This window comes from Furipterus horrens, unplaced genomic scaffold, assembly GCF_987537825.1.
Source record: "Furipterus horrens unplaced genomic scaffold, mFurHor1.1.pri manual_scaffold_9, whole genome shotgun sequence".
Classification (NCBI taxonomy): domain Eukaryota; kingdom Metazoa; phylum Chordata; class Mammalia; order Chiroptera; family Furipteridae; genus Furipterus; species Furipterus horrens.
This window is the reverse complement of record NW_028327179.1, coordinates 21476503-21495085: the sequence shown is the minus strand read 5'-3', so window position 1 is coordinate 21495085 and position 18583 is coordinate 21476503. Positions and strand designations below refer to the sequence as shown.

General features: G+C 33.4%; 1 protein-coding gene across 1 annotated transcript in view; it reads right to left on the bottom strand.

The window, feature by feature from the left end:
• Positions 1-18583, bottom strand: part of DGKB (diacylglycerol kinase beta) — a 583788-nt gene that overhangs the window by 357687 nt on the left and 207518 nt on the right. Inside the window, exon 15 of the mRNA XM_090287823.1 lies at positions 5044-5076. Coding sequence (XP_090143949.1) covers positions 5044-5076 — 33 coding nt within the window. The remainder of the gene's footprint in view (positions 1-5043; positions 5077-18583) is intronic.

Sequence of the window (18583 nt, the reverse complement as noted above, 5' to 3'; positions counted from 1 at the left end):
CAGAATGAAGGTAGTAATTAATATCTATTTCTCTGAGTGTATAAGGTATAGTAGAAAATGTATAAAGTCCTAACATTGTGCCTATATTAGAGTATGTGCTCAATAAATGAAACTCATTTGAAATAATATAAAATGAGTTTGTTCTGCCATCAGGGTGTTCATTAATATTACATTTATGCAAAGTGCTTATCTATTTCCAAATGTCTATATATATGTGTGTGTGTGTGTGTGTATACATATACACACACACACACACACACACACATATATGGCACTAATTATATTAATTAGCCTCTTTAAATAAGTAAAACTCAAGCTCAGTATTTACATTTGGAAACCCACAGCTCGTGATAAAAGTTCAAAACATGAAATATTGTGGGTGAGTGTGTGAATCACTTCACCTTCAGTATTTGTTTTTTTAGGTCTGGGTCCTAAATCACAAAACAAACTTGTTAAAATTAAGACAAATTTTGTTGTGCCAGATAAATTATAATAGATATAAAAAGAGTTGGAAAATCATTGCTTTAATCAATAGTAAGTATTCAAATACTGAAGAGAGCTACTTTAACTAAGAAAACCATGAAAGAATATAGAACATATAACAACAATATAAAAAACACAGTTATTGATATTTAAGTATTTTCAAATATCAACCATTTGTGCTTGCTATACTGATGTTTTAAATATAGAATTCAATGTTTTGTGATCCTTGGACCCCACAAGTAGCACAACAGATCTTAACTGGGGAATATATTGTATTACAATTCCAAAGAATAATCACCATAATGAACGCAGAAGAAAAGCTGAACAGACCATTCACAGAAAACAGAAAGATGAAATAAATGAAATAAAAAGCCCTCACTTTAAATATGTGCTCTAAAAAAATCATTTTCGGTATCATGCTGATTCTCAGATGTTTTTAGTATTTGTACGTGGCTGAAAACTGCTTTCACAAAAGGGATGTTTACCACAAACCTTAAGCCTGCTGTTATCGATCATTCACAAACTACAAGTAGCAAGTTATGATTACCTCAAGCACAGGGTTTTCTTCTTTTTGTCCCATCTCAGCATGAGAGACAGGCAGCAGCAACGCACCTCGATTGGTACAAAGCCACAGAGAAGGGGAGGGGGAGGCGCCACTGCGGACAGCATCTTTCAAAGGAATCTTGCCACTTGCTTTCTCTGTTATTTCACCAGATGCCTGAATGGAGACTTAGTCCTTTCAGCCCCTTAAGCTAGGCCACAAGAATTTCCCAGAACTCTAGAATTTTAACCCAAGATAACACTTGGATATTCATAATATAAAAATCTCCCTGAAACAAAAGTTCCACCATATCACTAGGACTTATAAGAGTTATGAGCTCAGAGAAACCAATTTATTGACAGCTGCAAAGCTGTACCTTTGATTATTGTGACCTTGCTGTGGGATTTGAACATTTCTTTGCCCAGCAAAACTAATTCTTTTCAAAAATGGCAAAGACTCTAAATCTTTGGGCAAGTTATCTACTATCTCTAACTCACCATTTAAGTTATCTATCAAATGAAAGGTTCATGTGATGATAAAATGGAAAAAATGTGAAATACTGGCATAAAATTGGCAGTCAGTTGCATGCAGTAATTTTTAAAATATAAAAATGTATATTGTTATATTTTATCATTAAGTTTAAAACAAGTATGATGTTGAAAGAACATATATGCATAATCCATAGACAGAGACAACAGTGTGGTGATGGCCAGAGGGAATGGGGTGGGGTAGGTGGAGGCGGGCAAAGGGAGGGAAATGAGGACATCTGTAATAGTGTGAACAATGAAAATACATTTCAGAAAGAAAGTATACTATACCTTAAAGCAAATGTAAAATGTTTTAAAAAGGAGTTAAATTTGGGTGCTCTGAAGGCCCACGCAAAACTCACTCCATTTGGGTTGCTTATTGGCAAATGGTACTGCCGTTATAAAATTATGTGTGTGCGTGTGTGCCTCAACTTCACTCTTGCTCCTTTCCCAGCGTGAACTGTGCTAATTGACGCCACAGGAAGCCTGAGGTTAAAAGCAAGAAGGCAGCTTTCTTGTACCTGCACACTCATCACCTCTTTCCATCAGTTAAATTAAATAATCAACATAGTAATTTCTGCGTAGAACCCAATCTGTTTATGCCAGTTCCAAGTAGAATTTATGTTGATATTGGAACCATGTCAAGTTAATTATTGCTCATGCCATCGAATTACGTGTACAAAATGAGTTGTTTCCATGAAAAATTAAGTTGCATGCTTTGCAAAGACTGGGTAATATAAGGCACGTGGGTCTGTGCACATTTGTGAAAGAGAACTGGTCAGGTTGGGTTTGAACACAATTAGCTGTAAAAGCACGGAGAATTAGGAATAAAAATTAAGGGTCTTCAAGTACGAATTGCTCCACAGATACCCTTGAGTGTTAGTTGTACTTTTAAAGAACTGAACAGGTCCTGCCTGGTGTGGCTCACTGGATTGAGTGCTGGCCTGTGAACTGAAGAGTTCCTGGTTCAAATCCCAGTCAGGGCACATGCTTGGATTGTGGGTGTGCAAGAGGCAACAGATGAATCTACCCCTTGCATATCATTGATATTTCTCTCCCTCTTTCTCTCCCTCACTTCCCCTCTCTTTAAAAACCAATTAAAAATCTTTTTTTAAAAAGCTGAACAATTGAAAACAATTGCTTTAATTAGTATATGAATATCTTTAGACCAAATAGGAATGTTTTTGTTTCATTTTAAAACAATTGAAAATTGAATCTTATGGGTGAGAAAATGGTGATAAATGCAAGAAAAACTATATGCCATTTCCAAATAGAAGCTATGTCCTCATAAAAAAGCCCTTTATCCTGTCTGAAGTATAACCAATAAATATACATTTACATATTATGTCGTCGGCAGCCGTCCGTCTCGAGAGACGATGGTGTAGCTTCTTAAGAGTCTATCTGCACCGCCGAGAATGGCTGTGCAGTCCGACTCGGGAGTGACACGGTATCTGTCTCCTCCCGTGTTGAATCGACATCTTGCGATGACGCTGAAGCTACAGAGCCTGGGCAGGGTGATATGGAGGGTCTGCTGTTGCCCATGCAGCAGACCCCTCCTCTCTTCGCCGCTGAAGGGTCCAAGGGAAAGACGGAGTCAATACAGCTTGGCTTCAGGTGCGCCGCAGGAGTTGCCGGTGTTGACTACAACATCAAACCGCCTTAGGGACTCCGGCTCCGGATTTTCTGTCAGGGTTTACTCCCTTAGCCTTTCCCCTGAAGAGGTATGCCGCAAGGCAGCGGAGGTTTTTTGGAGTCAGAGTTTTCCTTCTCTGTACATATTATGACTATAATGTTAAAGGTATGTAAGGTATATACATACCTTTACCCACATACCTTATATACCTTTAACCACGTTAGGGTGTGTGTGTGTGTGTGTGTGTGTGTGTGTGTGTGTTTACATACTCATTTATATATGTACACAGAGGTTTAAGGAAAATTCTAAAAAAACAGTTGAAATAAATGTATGCAATGATTTCAGAGGATGACAGCAAATTTAAGTTAAAGAAAACCAATATATGTTGCAAGAAAAAGAAAGCAGTGTATAAATTTTTTTTAAACATTAAAGCAGAAAAAAATTAACAAATGAAAACAGCCTATTACAAAAACAGCAATTTTGGTACATTTATTCAAACTATATGATATAAATTATATGTTTGAATACAAGAGACTTTTGAAGATGAAAAATCTATAGAAAAAATAATGTAATTTTAAATACTGTGCCTATATTCACTTGATGGGCTATGACAGGGGGAAAAACAAACTCAGCGACCTGCACATATAAAATTAATTCTTTCACAATTAAATAATCATACTGAATGAAAACGTTCTTAATATGTTTGTCATTTGAGTATGTAGTTTAACTTCTCTGTTTTATAATAATTATTATGATATTAACTGACTTAAAGAGTATAAAAACAGTTTAATACTTCTCATTGATTAGAATCATTATATTTGAAGCATATCTTCCAGTATTATTTTCAAGTAATATTAATTAAAAAGACAATTTTTTAAAATTTCAATGAGGGTGTCTATACTGATTAGAAAATATTTTAGGTTATCCTCTAAATAAATTCATACTCTTTTAGGGTTACTCACATATTATAAATAATATTTTTCCTAAGAAACAGATTCAAATTATCACTGTAAGGAAATAATACCTCTTGGGCATATCCTTCTGAGACAGTAGCAATTGAATTTTGTCACAGAATAATGTGGATACTTTGATTCATTAATACATGGTAAAGCTAACACTTCACTGGAAATAAATGTGGGGTCCTGGCTGGGTAAGCTCTGTTGGTTAGAGCATTGTCCCAGTATGACAAGGTTGTGGGTTCAATTTCCAGTCAGGGCACCTACAAGAATCATCCAATGAATGCATAAATATGTGGAATGCCAAATCAAAGTTTCTCCCTCTCTCTAAAGTCAATTTTTTAGAAAAACAAAATATGACAATTCCTGCATTTATTTTCAAAATTAGCCATTTATCCTGTGACTGTATTTGATTAGCATGACTTTCTATATGATGTCATGTGTTAAATGATTAATTAATGCAGGTGTGCTATTTTTTAAAGTGATGGACACTTCAAAAGGCATAAGAGTTTCTCAACATACTATCACTGAAAGCTATATTTTAATGGCTCAGAGGATTTGTTTTAGGTTTTCTGCAAGGTTTTTATATTTTAGCTGGACAGGTAGAAATGATGCTATTCTAATACATTAGTCAAAACTCTCTGCAAAGTGGCCTTTATTTGACTCCATGTACTTTGTTTCATATAATTTCTTGTTTTTCTAATATTTGTTGCAAATGTAAGTTAGAAATGCTTCAAGTCTAATTCATCATGAATATCTAAAGACACCAAGAACATGAGAAAAAATAAAATATAGAAATTAATATTAATAGGCTACTAAGACCTTCTAAAATGTTCTTTATAGCAACACAAGATGTATAATAACCTATCAGTGCAAGTGTGAAAACCTTTTATGGTTACGCACCTCAGGAACTGAACCTCCTGAAGTAGGCAGAGTCTGTTGAAAAAAAGAAGTTCATATTAAAGCTGAAAAAAGGTCATACTTAAAACAGATATCAATAAAGGTTCTTAGGTCACTATTTTCCTACGAAATGAACACATAAACATCAAACGCGTTTTCTTGTCATAATTATTTTTGCTTACATTCATTCATTAAATAAGCATCTTTTCACAAAATAAGGAATGCTCTAATGCAGAGTTGGTTAGGTTGGGAAATCGGGTAACAAAATACTACTTCCCCCATCCAAAGCAGACTGATCGACATCTTTGGCCAGCTAGACAAACTCCTCTACAACAACACTGACATATGACATTCATATTTTGAAATTAGAACTCATCTCCACGTTCCATTATCTTTCATAAATAATCCCTACTAATTTTTGAAGTTGCCTGTTGACCCAGCCCACTTTTCCATTTTCCAATGCAACTCTCATTCCTTCCTAAAAGCAGTCTTTTTAATGTAGATATAGCTTATGATGTTGAATTTATTTTGTCATTCTCTGAAAAAAGAAGTATCAGTATTAGTAAAAAAGCAAAAATATAATTAAGAGGCAAGATTTTATTTGAAAGTATTTTTTTAAGAGGTTAGATATATTGAAGCTAGTTTTTGTGATAGTGTATCTTCAATGACCCACCACTGCTCATTTTCTGAGTCACACTGGAAAGGTAATTCCCAAATCGTATGTCCTGTGAGACTTAGAAGAAATCTGGAAGAATGTTTGACATTCATAACATTAGACAAATGTTTCCCATGGTGGGGTGTGGGAAAAAAGGTAAGAAAGTTGGATAAGAAGCTAGGAGTCGTTAGATATTGTGTGTCCTTAAAAAAGTGGGAGAAGGGAGTATATTCCAGTTTCCTCCCCAGGACCAGCTATGTGAGGAGGTCTCTGGGTGGATCACTAAAGATGGGTCAGAAACATCTGAGAACATAGATTTTAGACGACATACTTATGAGACAGAATTTCAGGAAAGCAGCAAGAACCAAAAGAATAAACAGCTACTTCTGAGATAAATAGGCCTCACACAGCTTCATAGATGCTCAGCATAGAGATGGATTACAAAGGACCAACGCACTGAAAAGTGGATCACAAGGAGGAGTCTAGGAATGTCCTAGAGAAAATGATGGTGTCCAGGAATGTAACTTTGTTTATAAGATATTCCTATACGTAAAAATAAATGGCAGCCACATATTTTTAATCAAAAGAAATAATGAAGTCTGGTAGAATGAACTTGGTTTCACTATCCCATTTATAGGAGAACCCTGTTGAAATAATTGCTGTTTTTTCTCAGATGGATTGACAAAAGGTTTGGAAGAACTTTCATTGAACACTTTCTGATTTCAATAATATTCTTGATTTCTTGAGTCCAAGTCCATCTACATAACACTCCAGGCAATGGGTGGGGAAAATATTTGTACTAGTTTCAGTTCGGGCCTCCCTAAAGCTTCTTGTCAGCCTACTACTCCTCTTCCTTCTCAGCTTTTGGTTAAAGCTTAGACCTGAATAAACACTTTTAAGGAAAGAGTACCTACTTCCATCTCTATTATAATGTACAAACATTTATTCTCCCTCAAATCCAGAGGAAGTGACGTATCCTATGATTCCTTACCTACCCAATGCCATGGACCCAGGAGAATCACAGAGACTCTCAAGCAGCCAAACTGAGACACCCATCAAGCGACCTCCAGAGCATAAGTCACGGATGCCTCCTACCTTGGAAAGAGTTTATGTTAACTATACATAAGTCTGAATAGAACAAGGCAATGGAAAGCCAAGTGGAAAGATTATATTTGTCAAAGGTTCAGAATAACAACCAAGTGCATGACAAGAATTTCAAATAGACCCTACGCATACCACCTCTTCCACCATCCCTCCAAAAACTAGCAAAGACATTTTAAAGATAATTGCAGGCATTTGAATATAAACAGGAATTATTGTCAGTATTCTTCAGTGTGATAATAATATTGTAATTCCACAGAAATTTTTCTTTAGTCTTAGAAAATGGCCTGCTGAAATATTTGGAGATTTAGTGTCATACTACCTGCAATTTAACGTCCAAAAGATTCAATTCAATAAAATATAATTATGTGTACATTGTTGTAATTATGTATATACAAGCAGACATAGTCTGATTATATATATGTAAATAACAGCAATTGATGAATACAGGTTAGGGACTTACTGTATCCAGGCAGCTCAATGCCACAGAAAGCAAAGACTATGCCAGGTTGGATAATAAAAACCCCATTTTAAGGCATCCCTGCCAATACACTATAGGATAAAATCGAACCCCAGCTGCCACTTTGCTAGCATTTGTGTAGCACTGGTAATTTACAGATAGTAACGTCAGCAGGCTTCCTCCTTCTCAGAGCAGTGGGTTCTCTACCGAGCGCAAACGAGGTTGGTAGTGAGAAAGTGAGATGAAGAAAGTAAGGAAGTAGTGAAGGTGTTGGCACTGTATCTCTGAAAATGGGAAAGCAGTTGACTAAGGATGAGTAACAGGATCGAGCAAAACTGAAGGCTCAGCTGGGCTAGAAGTCATAAATATGGAAGACAGGAAGCCACCAGCTTTGAGAAGCTTCTCTAGCAACACTCAGACGTCTGATAGCAACACTACAAATTCACTCTAAGAATAACGGTGATGAAACTATAGTTGAGCTCACTTACAATTCAGATGCACAGGCAATGGGTGTATATTACATTAACATGTATATTGAATTAACACATAAATAAAGTATTATATTACTTCATTTTTATTCTTCTATATATAATTTTTAAATATCAAGGATGAGCAGGGTAAATGTTTTAGTTTCTTTAAAATTATCATGAGTGTATAACTCTAAATGTAATATATTTTTAATCAGAATTAATAAAGGAACTGTATATTTGTATTTAATCATACGTGAGGTGTGACTACAGAGGAATGTGATTGATTTTATTTAATCAGTATCATTTTAATATTAAATAGAATACACAGTACAGATAATTAGTTTAAAGGATGCATTTGCCTTCAGGGCACTTGTTAAGTTCAACCTAATATAATATCAAAGAATTTTTAAAAATCCTATTATTCTAAAGTATTGAGATATCTCTTGTCTTCATATTTTCTAAAATGGAATCATTTTAAATTGACAATTTAATCCAAATTGTCATAGGACAAAGAAAAATCTTTGGTGGAGAGATTATTAAGCTTTGACTTAGTTAAAAATATAATAAGAGAATAGTACTCACATTAAAAGGGTCATCAGTTATTTCAAGACTAAAGTAAAATTAACAGAATTATATGTCATACCTATATAAGAGTGGTCATATTTTTGAAATATTGCTTTCATGTTTATTATTTCATTTAATCCTTCCACTAAACGAAGATATATACTCAATTTCTCAGATTCGGAAGCTGAAAATCAGAAAGGTTAGATGACTAGCCTAAGAAAATTAACTGAGAGACAGAAGCCGAATGTAGTGCCATTTTTGTCTCAGCCTTTCTTTAATTCAAACAGGAGGTCCAACAACAACAACAAAAATGAGTTTTCTTTTTTAGTTATGCCTCTATTTTTTAAGTGATTTGGAAACCAAATAACTTTAAAATGTGGTTGAACACAGCCAAGTATGTGGTAACCTCAGTGCATACCTATTCTGCCTAAAGGAACCGGCTTGGATAGCATATGGGTTAACTGAACAGAATAACTTCCAGGGCAGTGGCAAATTAAAGAGGCCAAATAAACTATTTTCAATAGCGTAGTTTCCTTTCACACAATTTGATATCACTGGCATCAGAGAAGAAGTAGGAGACGGGGCGGGAGGGGACAGGTTTGGGAAAAGAACAATTGTCTTCCTAACATGGGATGCTACCTCAGGTTCAGATAATAAAATGCATCAAGAGCAACTCTAAGATATAGAAAGTAAACTTATTTTTGGTTTCCATGAATTTTATTTTCACATTCCAGCTCCATAATCTGTTTAACCTTTTATGACTTTGCAGGTCCGTGTGTACACTCTCACATATGAACACAACACCAAATTTAAACACAAGTGATATTGAAATAATTTTAATACTACTGTTGTCTTTATTAACGTGTTTAATCAAAGATCATTTCAATGTATGACAAGTAGGTCAACTAGAAAATTTATAAACCGTGTTTTCTTTCCCAGTGGCACTTTGACATATCTAATAAAATATAAGTAGCAAAAATAAAATATTTTAGAAGATAGACATGTTATTATATTAAACAGGGTCCCTTGACTAACCACTTCTCACCTGAGCCAAATTAAGCTTCTTACACCACCATTCATTTAATGGTAAAAATATTTTTATCAGGAAGACTCAGCTACCATTGTAATCACTAACAAAAAAATATTCTATTCTTACTTCTGTTAACATACACATATTTGCAGAGTTTTGGTCAAGATATATTGAAGGAAAGGGATTGCAAGGCTCCTTCCTGAATAGCTCCCTCAATATGTGTGTATGTCTGTGTCCAGAAAGAAAGTACACAGAACCTTCAGGAAAGTACACCTCGTGCAACGGATATTGGGAAACTAAAGAGGCACCAAACTTTTTCAGTGAAAATATTAAGAAGGTGTTTTTATAAAGATATCTAAATGATTTCAAACATGGATATCTACACACAAAAACAATCTACAAGAATAACTAAAACCCTCTCTAATGTTACTGTTACTGTCTTGCCTACTGATAAGCTAGTGAAATAAAACCATTAGAAATACTATCCTTCTAGGTTAGATCTCATAACATCATAAGTCAATATGGTTGAAGAAAGTTCTTCGGATCTTTTTAGCTTTGATCCACAGCCAGAGTGTTTGTATATTTACACATTTCTAAAATAATTTTACAAAGAACTCGTCCCCTGTATGCCCCACTCCGTGATATATATTCTATTATTTTCCTCTCTCTTCACTTTTATTCTAATCTACTTTACTGCATTGCTTTTCTTTTTATTCTTTTTTGAAATGCTGGTCTAGGTCCCCTAAATTTATTTCACCCAGTTTTGGGGGACTGCAGCATGAACATTAAAAATAGGTTTAGAACATGGGATTTGGGGTAAAGCAGATTTTGTTTCTGCCACTTGCATTGTTGTGTGACTTTAGTTAAATTTCTTAATATCTCTAAGCTTCACTCTCCTCAAGCATACTGTGGATATCATAAGTATACCTACATTAAAGATTAAAAGGATGTCTGGCAAATATAAATTCTCAACATAATAATTTACTAATTTTAGAACCTAAATGATATTCTTAGTTTTCACTACCTGCTTAGAGCTCTGCCAGAAAAGACTGATTGCACTTTGTTCATCTGTAACTCTTTTATTTCTGATAAGTAGATAGGAACCAACAGCAATTTTTTAAAAGTGAAATATCTATTAGAATAAAGATAAAGAAGGAAAGACACAGGACAGGAGAGAAGAGACCAAAGAGAGATAGCAAGGGAGAAAAAGGAAAGGGGAGAGGTTTAGAAGAAGAAAAGGAGAAGAAAATCTTCCCTACTATTGTCTTCAATCCTGAATATTGTCCTTTCCAAAACCTCAGCAAAGAAAACAATGAAGTGAAGAAAAAAAGGGGTGGAGCTGATACTTAGATCATGGCTTCAGTTATTCATTTAACATACATTGCAAAATTCCTAAACCTCAGATTCAATCGTCTTCAAAGCGCATTTCAAAATAAAATGTACATGGCTAATTATTTTTTCAAATTATTTTTAGCCCTCTTTACATATACTTAATAGATGCCTATTTATGAGTATGTGTATGTATATATGAATATGTTTGTGAATGTTTGGGATGGGGTCTGAGTACAATGGGTGGTTTGAAATAAAAAAAAAAAAACACTCTGGAAAAAGAACCTAAAATAATAGATTAATAATCCTTGTTGTTATGACTATTCTTGCCCTCAACAAGTACATGAACCAATTTTAGAAAAGTTTAGTCTACTGTTGCTTCCCAAAATACAGGAAAATCACTGTATATAATAAAAGAATATTGATAATAATATTTAAATATTTAGGCCCTAAATTAAAGAACAAATAAGTTATGATGAAATTTGTTCTCATCCTTTGCCTCTCTAAATATCCACTGATCTCACACCAAAGCATTTTCTAACCAGGTTAAAGTCAAATTCTGCACTTAAATTAGGCTCAGATTCAATTGACTTAAAATTTTACACTAACTGCCAGTCAACCTTATCATGAACTTTCATTATGTGCATGTAATTAATTGGGTCCAACGAACAATAACAGTACTGTGTTATAGACTCTTTTCCCCTGACCATATAATTAGAATATAATTACCCACAGGATATCAGGATGATGCAAAACCTTTCCTCTAAATGCGTCCTCATTAGAAAACAAGTCTCAATGTACATTTATTCAATCAGTGTGAATTAATTAAAATGTTACTGAAATAAAAGAGGGCAGCAATAAAAAGTATCTGACAGCTATTAAGAGACTATCATGTTATATTGGCAGGCACGGTTTATATTTAAACCCATTTGCCTCAAGAAGGGACTTCATCACGTAATGTTACGCACATTCAGTATGCTTTAAAAATCTAAGTAAATAAATTATCATGTGTCATTGTTTTTGAAAAGAACATAGTACACAATGCATGCAACATCTCCAGAAACCACATAGGATTTTAGAGGCCCCATTATTTCCTGATTAATCCAAAAGGGTGTTATCATCACACAGTGGTGGGCAGAAATAATTTTTAACTCCAATTACCCAGGGAATTAGTTGTTCATTTCACACCTTGCTATTACAAATTTGTCATATGTATTCCGATATGGCTCAGGAGATAATCGTCTGAAAAGCTCAGACATATCAAAACACTAATTATTATTTTTTAAAATAAAGAAAATAACTTCGATTACTTAAGGTAACACATTATTTCAACAGCATATTTTCTTTAAGCAGAACATTCATATGTACCTAATAATATGTTCTTTAAAAGGGGATGCATAATATAAAACAAATTCATATTATAGAAAACATAGAAAAAATAGTAAATGTATAAAAATACCGAGGGACATCTGATGCATATCCCAAAAGAAGCTGCAAATTCATGCAAAAATATTCTTCCTAAAAGCTATTTATCGAGGTTTCTCTAGTACCTGACATATTGCAATATGTAATAGAAGCTTATGGAATAAATTAATAAATAACCCCAATACAAAGGAATATGCAGCATTTTTCAAAAACGTCATAAATTGTAGCAAAAACTTTAGAAGTTGTATGTATATTTCAAGTAAGATATTTAGAATTTTCAAGCTTTCTATGTCATAATTCCTTGATATTTTTAGCTTTATCAAGAGGTTTTATAAAACTAATTTGCTAATCACAGATAGATATGTACCATTATATAATGAAAATTTCAAATGAGCACTAAGGTAAATGAGGACTCTATAAACTGCAAGTCTTCACATGCTCTGTAGGAGCAAACTCTTAATTAAATTTTTAAACTGTTGCTCTTTCTCTAAAAGAAATTTTAACTCAGTTAGGTATATATTTGGAATGTGTGTTATATTTACAAAACGGTACAATGTTTGACTCAGGTATTAGACTGTTCTTGGTAGAGACCATTAAATGAAAGGAATAATGGACCCACTCTTGCTCAGTGAGAAGGGAGAATATTTCACACAGGTTTGCTTAATTTTTAGCACAAAGTTTCTGTAGAATTTTGTAAAAAAAGACATGCAGCTATAGTTGCTTAATGAAAATGCTGTGATCTGAGTAACATTAACAAAAACAAGGGTAACTGCCACAAAAAAGAACAATAAAAGCCTACTTATAGAATATAAACAATTTTCAAGTTCCATTTAGTAAGCGAACACCAGTTTTCATTTTCTGACCACTAGGAGTGAACATGTATGATATTTTTACATGGACTGCTGCATTGTTTAAGCTGTATTTTTTAAAATAAATTTTATATATAATTTAATATCCAGAAGAAAAAATTTTGATTCTACTCTGAATTCTGAAATGTTCCCTGTAAGCTCTCTACTACTTTATTTGAAATATTAGGCTTTTCACAGTACCATCTATTGGATATTTTATATAACTACAACAATGTAACAATCACTGGTTTTCAAAATTTAGTAATAACTATAAAATACTTCAAGTGCCATTCCAAAAGCTAAGCACAATAATTTGACATCCACTGTTACCTCATCATCACATACTTTAAACTGAATTTTATTAGCTTATAACAATTAAATTCAATCTTCATGGGATATCAATGGTTTTAAAAAATAAGCCTTTGTCACTTATTCATTGTAAACTTTATTTCATATTTGTTACTGTCTGATGTATTTCTTCTTGACACAGGAAAAAGTGGTAACTGAAGGAATTAAAGAGCTGACTGGATGTTATCAATTAATTTTGTGACTATTTGCTGAGCATCTAGTTCATGTCAGCTTGAATTAGGTACTAGAGATAAAGAGATCAAATCCTTTTAGTGTGTTAGGAATGATGATGGTGCTAGTCTTTGAGCATAGCGCGAGTTTCACAAGAAACAATTGCAGTTCAGGTCCTTATACTTGAACTTTGAGGTTTCTGTGGCACATCTAAGGGGAAATTTACAACGTGAAGCTGAATATTTGGGGTAAAGGACAACACACTTGCATAGACATATTCAACAGTGATAGTTCTACTCATGGAATTGGATGAGATCCCTTATAGAAAGCTTAATAATATGACAACATAATTTAAAATGGAAGCATGCATATATTTCAGAATAAAAGAAGGATGAATTTAGCAGTATCAATAAAGCGTGGCTGGAGAGGTAGTAAAACTGTATTAGATAAATGCTACAGATTAATTTCCTCACCCAAGGACACGTTTATTGATTAGGGGTGGGGGGAGCGTGCGTACAAGAGACAGAGAGAGAAGAGAAGCAACATTGAGCAGTTGCTTCCCATAGGCACCCCCACAAACCCACATATGTATTGTCCCTATGGGGAATTGAACTCACAACCTTTTGGTATATGGGATGATGTTCCAACCAATTGAGCCACCCAATCAGGGCAGAGACTGTTACAGTTTATGAGAACAGAGCATTTCAAATACTGTCAAATGCTGGAGGGGAGTCAAACTCATCCTTCTTGGAAAGCGAATCTGGTAATCATGTTGGTGGTCCAAAGGTGACCCCTGTTTCCTGGCCAGAGCACCTCTCCCCACCTGCTATCAGTGCTGAGTGCTGAGACCTCCCAGCTGTCCCATGAGCAGAGCCTCCTGGAAGCATCTCCTATCTGGAGAGGACCACAGCTAATGAATGATTGATATGGGCTAGAAAAAGCCACCCCTTTGCCTTTAGTTAAAATATGTGCTAGTAAAACAATCCTATGGTATGATTTTTGTCCCAGAGCATCCAAGATGCGAAGCAAAGCTTCAATTCTGCCTGTGAAAATTCATTGCTCAAAATATGGTCCTTCCCTCTCCTGTTTCTTCCCTGCATTAAAGATTTTTTTAAAAAAAATAAATGACAGAGCCAAATAATTGGTTTACACTCTACTCCTTGGGAATCCAAGCAAAAAGTACCACTAGATTTATGATAAATGACAACAGCAGTTTTAGACTACTTTACAATCAGAAATTTGAATTATGTGGGTTGAGAAGAAAGGAAGAGGGGATTGGATAGTGAGTGTAACTCACACCTGCATATATCCATGGCTACAAAAAAGGCAGAAAAAGGTCATGTCCATGTACAAATATAGAAAATAACATGGCACAGAGGAAAGAACAGAGCTTTCTTTGGTATGGGTTTTAGAGCAGACACCCAACTAAGTTAAAAATGAGAAATTCAAATACTAGACTCAAATCATGGTGCTGTCAAGTGCTACTTAACACAAACATGTTAGATTATACCTTGTTTGAGTTTTTCTTGTGTAAATGAGCATGTTAATAGTATGTTATTACAGGTTACAACAAATGTCATGAAAGGCTAAAAATTAGTTTAAGAGGGGCAGAAAACACTAGAAGGAAAGGAATTGGCAGAATATAGGTGTTAGATGACTCAAGAATGTTGGAAAAATGGTAACCAAATGAAAATGTTTGAAAATGTTTGTGGTTGGAATGAAATAGGAGTAACATAAGGAATTGAACACTAGGTATATGATGTATTCCTCCAGGACTTGGGTGTCCTTGGACAAATAAGGCTGAATTGATCAAAGCACCCATGAGTATTAGCAACAGAATTTGAAATGATAGATTTTATCATCAAATTGGATAGCAAGGTATGGGCATGGGGGTCTCAACAGAACTAAACCATCTTTATTCCATAGAAAGGTGACACATATGTTTAACTAAGGAACAAAGAAGTGAATCAAAAATCATTGCATATGTGCATAAAATCATCTTATTGTGCTTGGATTAATAGAGCTTCACAAGAGTTATGTTTTTTACACATGGACACCAAGACCCTCCAACAGAAAAAGAGTATGCCTTGCTTTACTGCAACACTTGTTTTATTACATTAATAGGGAACCAAAGCCATGATATCTCTAAGGCATGTCTGTAACTTGCTTTATTGCGGTGGTCTGGAACCAAACCTGCTATATCTCTGAGGTGTGACTGTAGAAACCAAAAGTTATGCGTGCATCAGTTTGCTTTGGTTTAAACTAAAGGTTGAGAATAGACAAGTTTTAGCTAATAATAAAACACAGGAAACATGTGTATAAATGCTTTATGATCACCACCACCAGCACTACTTCATCAGGAATCATTGTTACCACAGGTCACCTCTGCATTGTAAAATTTATCCTTAAGTGTCTAGTGGTAAAGGGATTCTCATTTTTATTGCACTCAAAATTTAAAATTTAGAAGATGGAAATTATATAAAGCATTTACATCCATTGTAATGAAATTAGACCTGGATATTTGGCCTGCCCTAACCTTAATCTTCCTATAGAGGGTGAAGCAGAAGTACCAATATAAAGGTTTATGTACACGGGAGCTTTTCAGCCACAGTTTGTAGCAATTCAGTCTAACCAATCAGTAATGCCAAAACTGAGTATTATCATTTAAAAAATATTTGCCAAAAAGGATTTAAAAAGTGTATCTCATTTTTTAATTTGCATTTATTATCTATAAAGTTTCACTTTTTAAATTATTTTAAAAATTAGTTCCATCAATTTTACAAGATGGCTTCTTTTGTTGTTATAATGCCTATGTTTATCTTAATTGTGAGTTTTAACTTCTTTATTTTTTTAAATCTATTTTTTATTGTTTAAATCTGTCAGCATTTTCTTTTATCATTTCCCTTTTAGGAAAAGGTAAAAGGGCCTTCTACAAAGCAAAAATTAAACCTTTAATCCATGTATGATTTGTTTTGCAATAATTATAAAGTAGAATTTATTTTAATTTAGTTTTCCAGAAGATTATACAGTAACCTCAACACTTCTGATCCCCACTAACCCTTGCCAGACTTGATATGCAACCTACTTTATATATATTATTATGTATAGTACAATATGTTTTAGACTTTTTACCAGTTCTTTATATCTTCTAGAGACACTATTACATTATTTTGATCACTGTAACTTGAACAAACATACTTTTAAGATTCGTTAAAACAGGTCGTTCCTTATTATTCTTCTATCCAAATTACATAATGTGTTTGTGTAACACTTATTCTTCCCAGAAAACTTTAGAATCATTTTGTCAAGCAATACACTTTTCAATAAAATTACATTAAGTGAATGAGTGAATTTTAAAAATGTAGAGTCTTTTTAGTTAAATTTGATTTTCTTCATTATAATTAGATCTCATACTTTAGTTTTAATTTTGTTGCTATTATTGCTGTTTAGGGAAAGCATGATCTCTTTCCACTTTGTTCCAACTCTTCTTTTGACTATAGATTTTCTCAATCCTTTCATGAAAATTACTGATTTAATTGTCCTCAATGTTGATTTTTTTTCCCCCATGCAGATACTGGGATATTTAAGTTTCTGATAGGCATTACTTTTTCTCTACATCTTTTCTAAGTATTCTAGTTTTACCTTTTAAGGTAGTATATTAAAGTAGATGTATTGTTGATCAAGTAAAACAATTGTTATTAATATTTTCTTTTGTTCCATGAAATAAATCTTCATGCATAACGTCCACCTAACTTTTCACTACTATGCTTGTTTGTTTTCTTGTTGCAAAATTCTTCATATTACTATTTTATTTTGGCAAAATGTAGACTTATTTATACTAATATGCACTTTGTCCATAAGCCATTAGTCTGCATTGACAGTTGTTACCAAACGACAGAATCAAAGGAAATAAACACCATTACATTGAGTATGGCATTACTGTTGGGGAGTAGTGCCCAACCAACACAATTTTATATGGAAGAAATCAATCACAAATTTCAGTAACAGCACTAACAACAACAAGTGTTTTCTGGAAGTAAATGGTTTATTTTATGCTATAATTACTTTTATTTCCCCTCTTTTCCTAAGGTTACTAAGAAACTCAGGGACAATTTTGCAAAATATCTCTACCAGCTTTTTAGATTGTTGTGACATGGATTTCTAAGTATAACAATTTTGGCACAAACTTAATATGTTTTATATTACTGCTTTCTACCTATTTATATAAGTGGCCTGGAATATTATTGGTAATAAGTTATAGAATAACTTAATTTATTAACACATGAATATATGTCCTCACTTTGGATCAAACACATATATAATATCTTTTGTTTTATTTGAATCTACTTCACAAATTTTAGATTTTAAATCTTTTAGTCCTTCTTTAGAATAATGCTTTTGGCTACACATTTTAGATTTCCATAATATTTTATACTAACTGAATGTCGCTTTATATCATATCAGCTTTTTTTTTTTTTTTTTTTTTTTTTGTACTCTATAACTCAGGACAAAACCAACAAGGTTATAAGTTTATTTCCATAAAAAAATATAACTTGCTCCAGATACAGCTATATTTTGGGTATAAGTTATCCTAGAAATTGTTAGGAGTATTTTTTGCAGCCTTATTATAAAATAAACTAAAATTATCATTTTAGAGTTCTAAAAATAGAATTCTGCCATATTCATTTAGGAAAAAAACAAATAAATTAGTGATAATATATGAAGTTTTTTCTAGATTAGACCCTTTTTATAAGTACACACATTTTACATAATAGAGCCCACCTAGGTTAACATAAAGATGTTTTATTTAGAAACCAATAAAAGTAGTCTAACTAAAACAATGTAACAGATAACAAGGTTATGATAGAATCATCACTTAGTGATGTTGGGTCCTTTTCCCATTTCTTATACTAGGCCCCTTCAAAGTGTATGCATTTGAAGACTGTGTCCAACCAAAATAAGTGTACACATGTTTTATACAGATTAAAGCTTTCTAGTGCTTAATGTGTTTCTTATTAAAATTTTAATCAGAAAATCACTGGCAAAATAAATAAATATACAGAATTTAACTCTACACATTTAAAAAATATAAAAAAATTAAAAGTAGCTGTCCTTTATGAACAATACCATAAAATTGAGTCT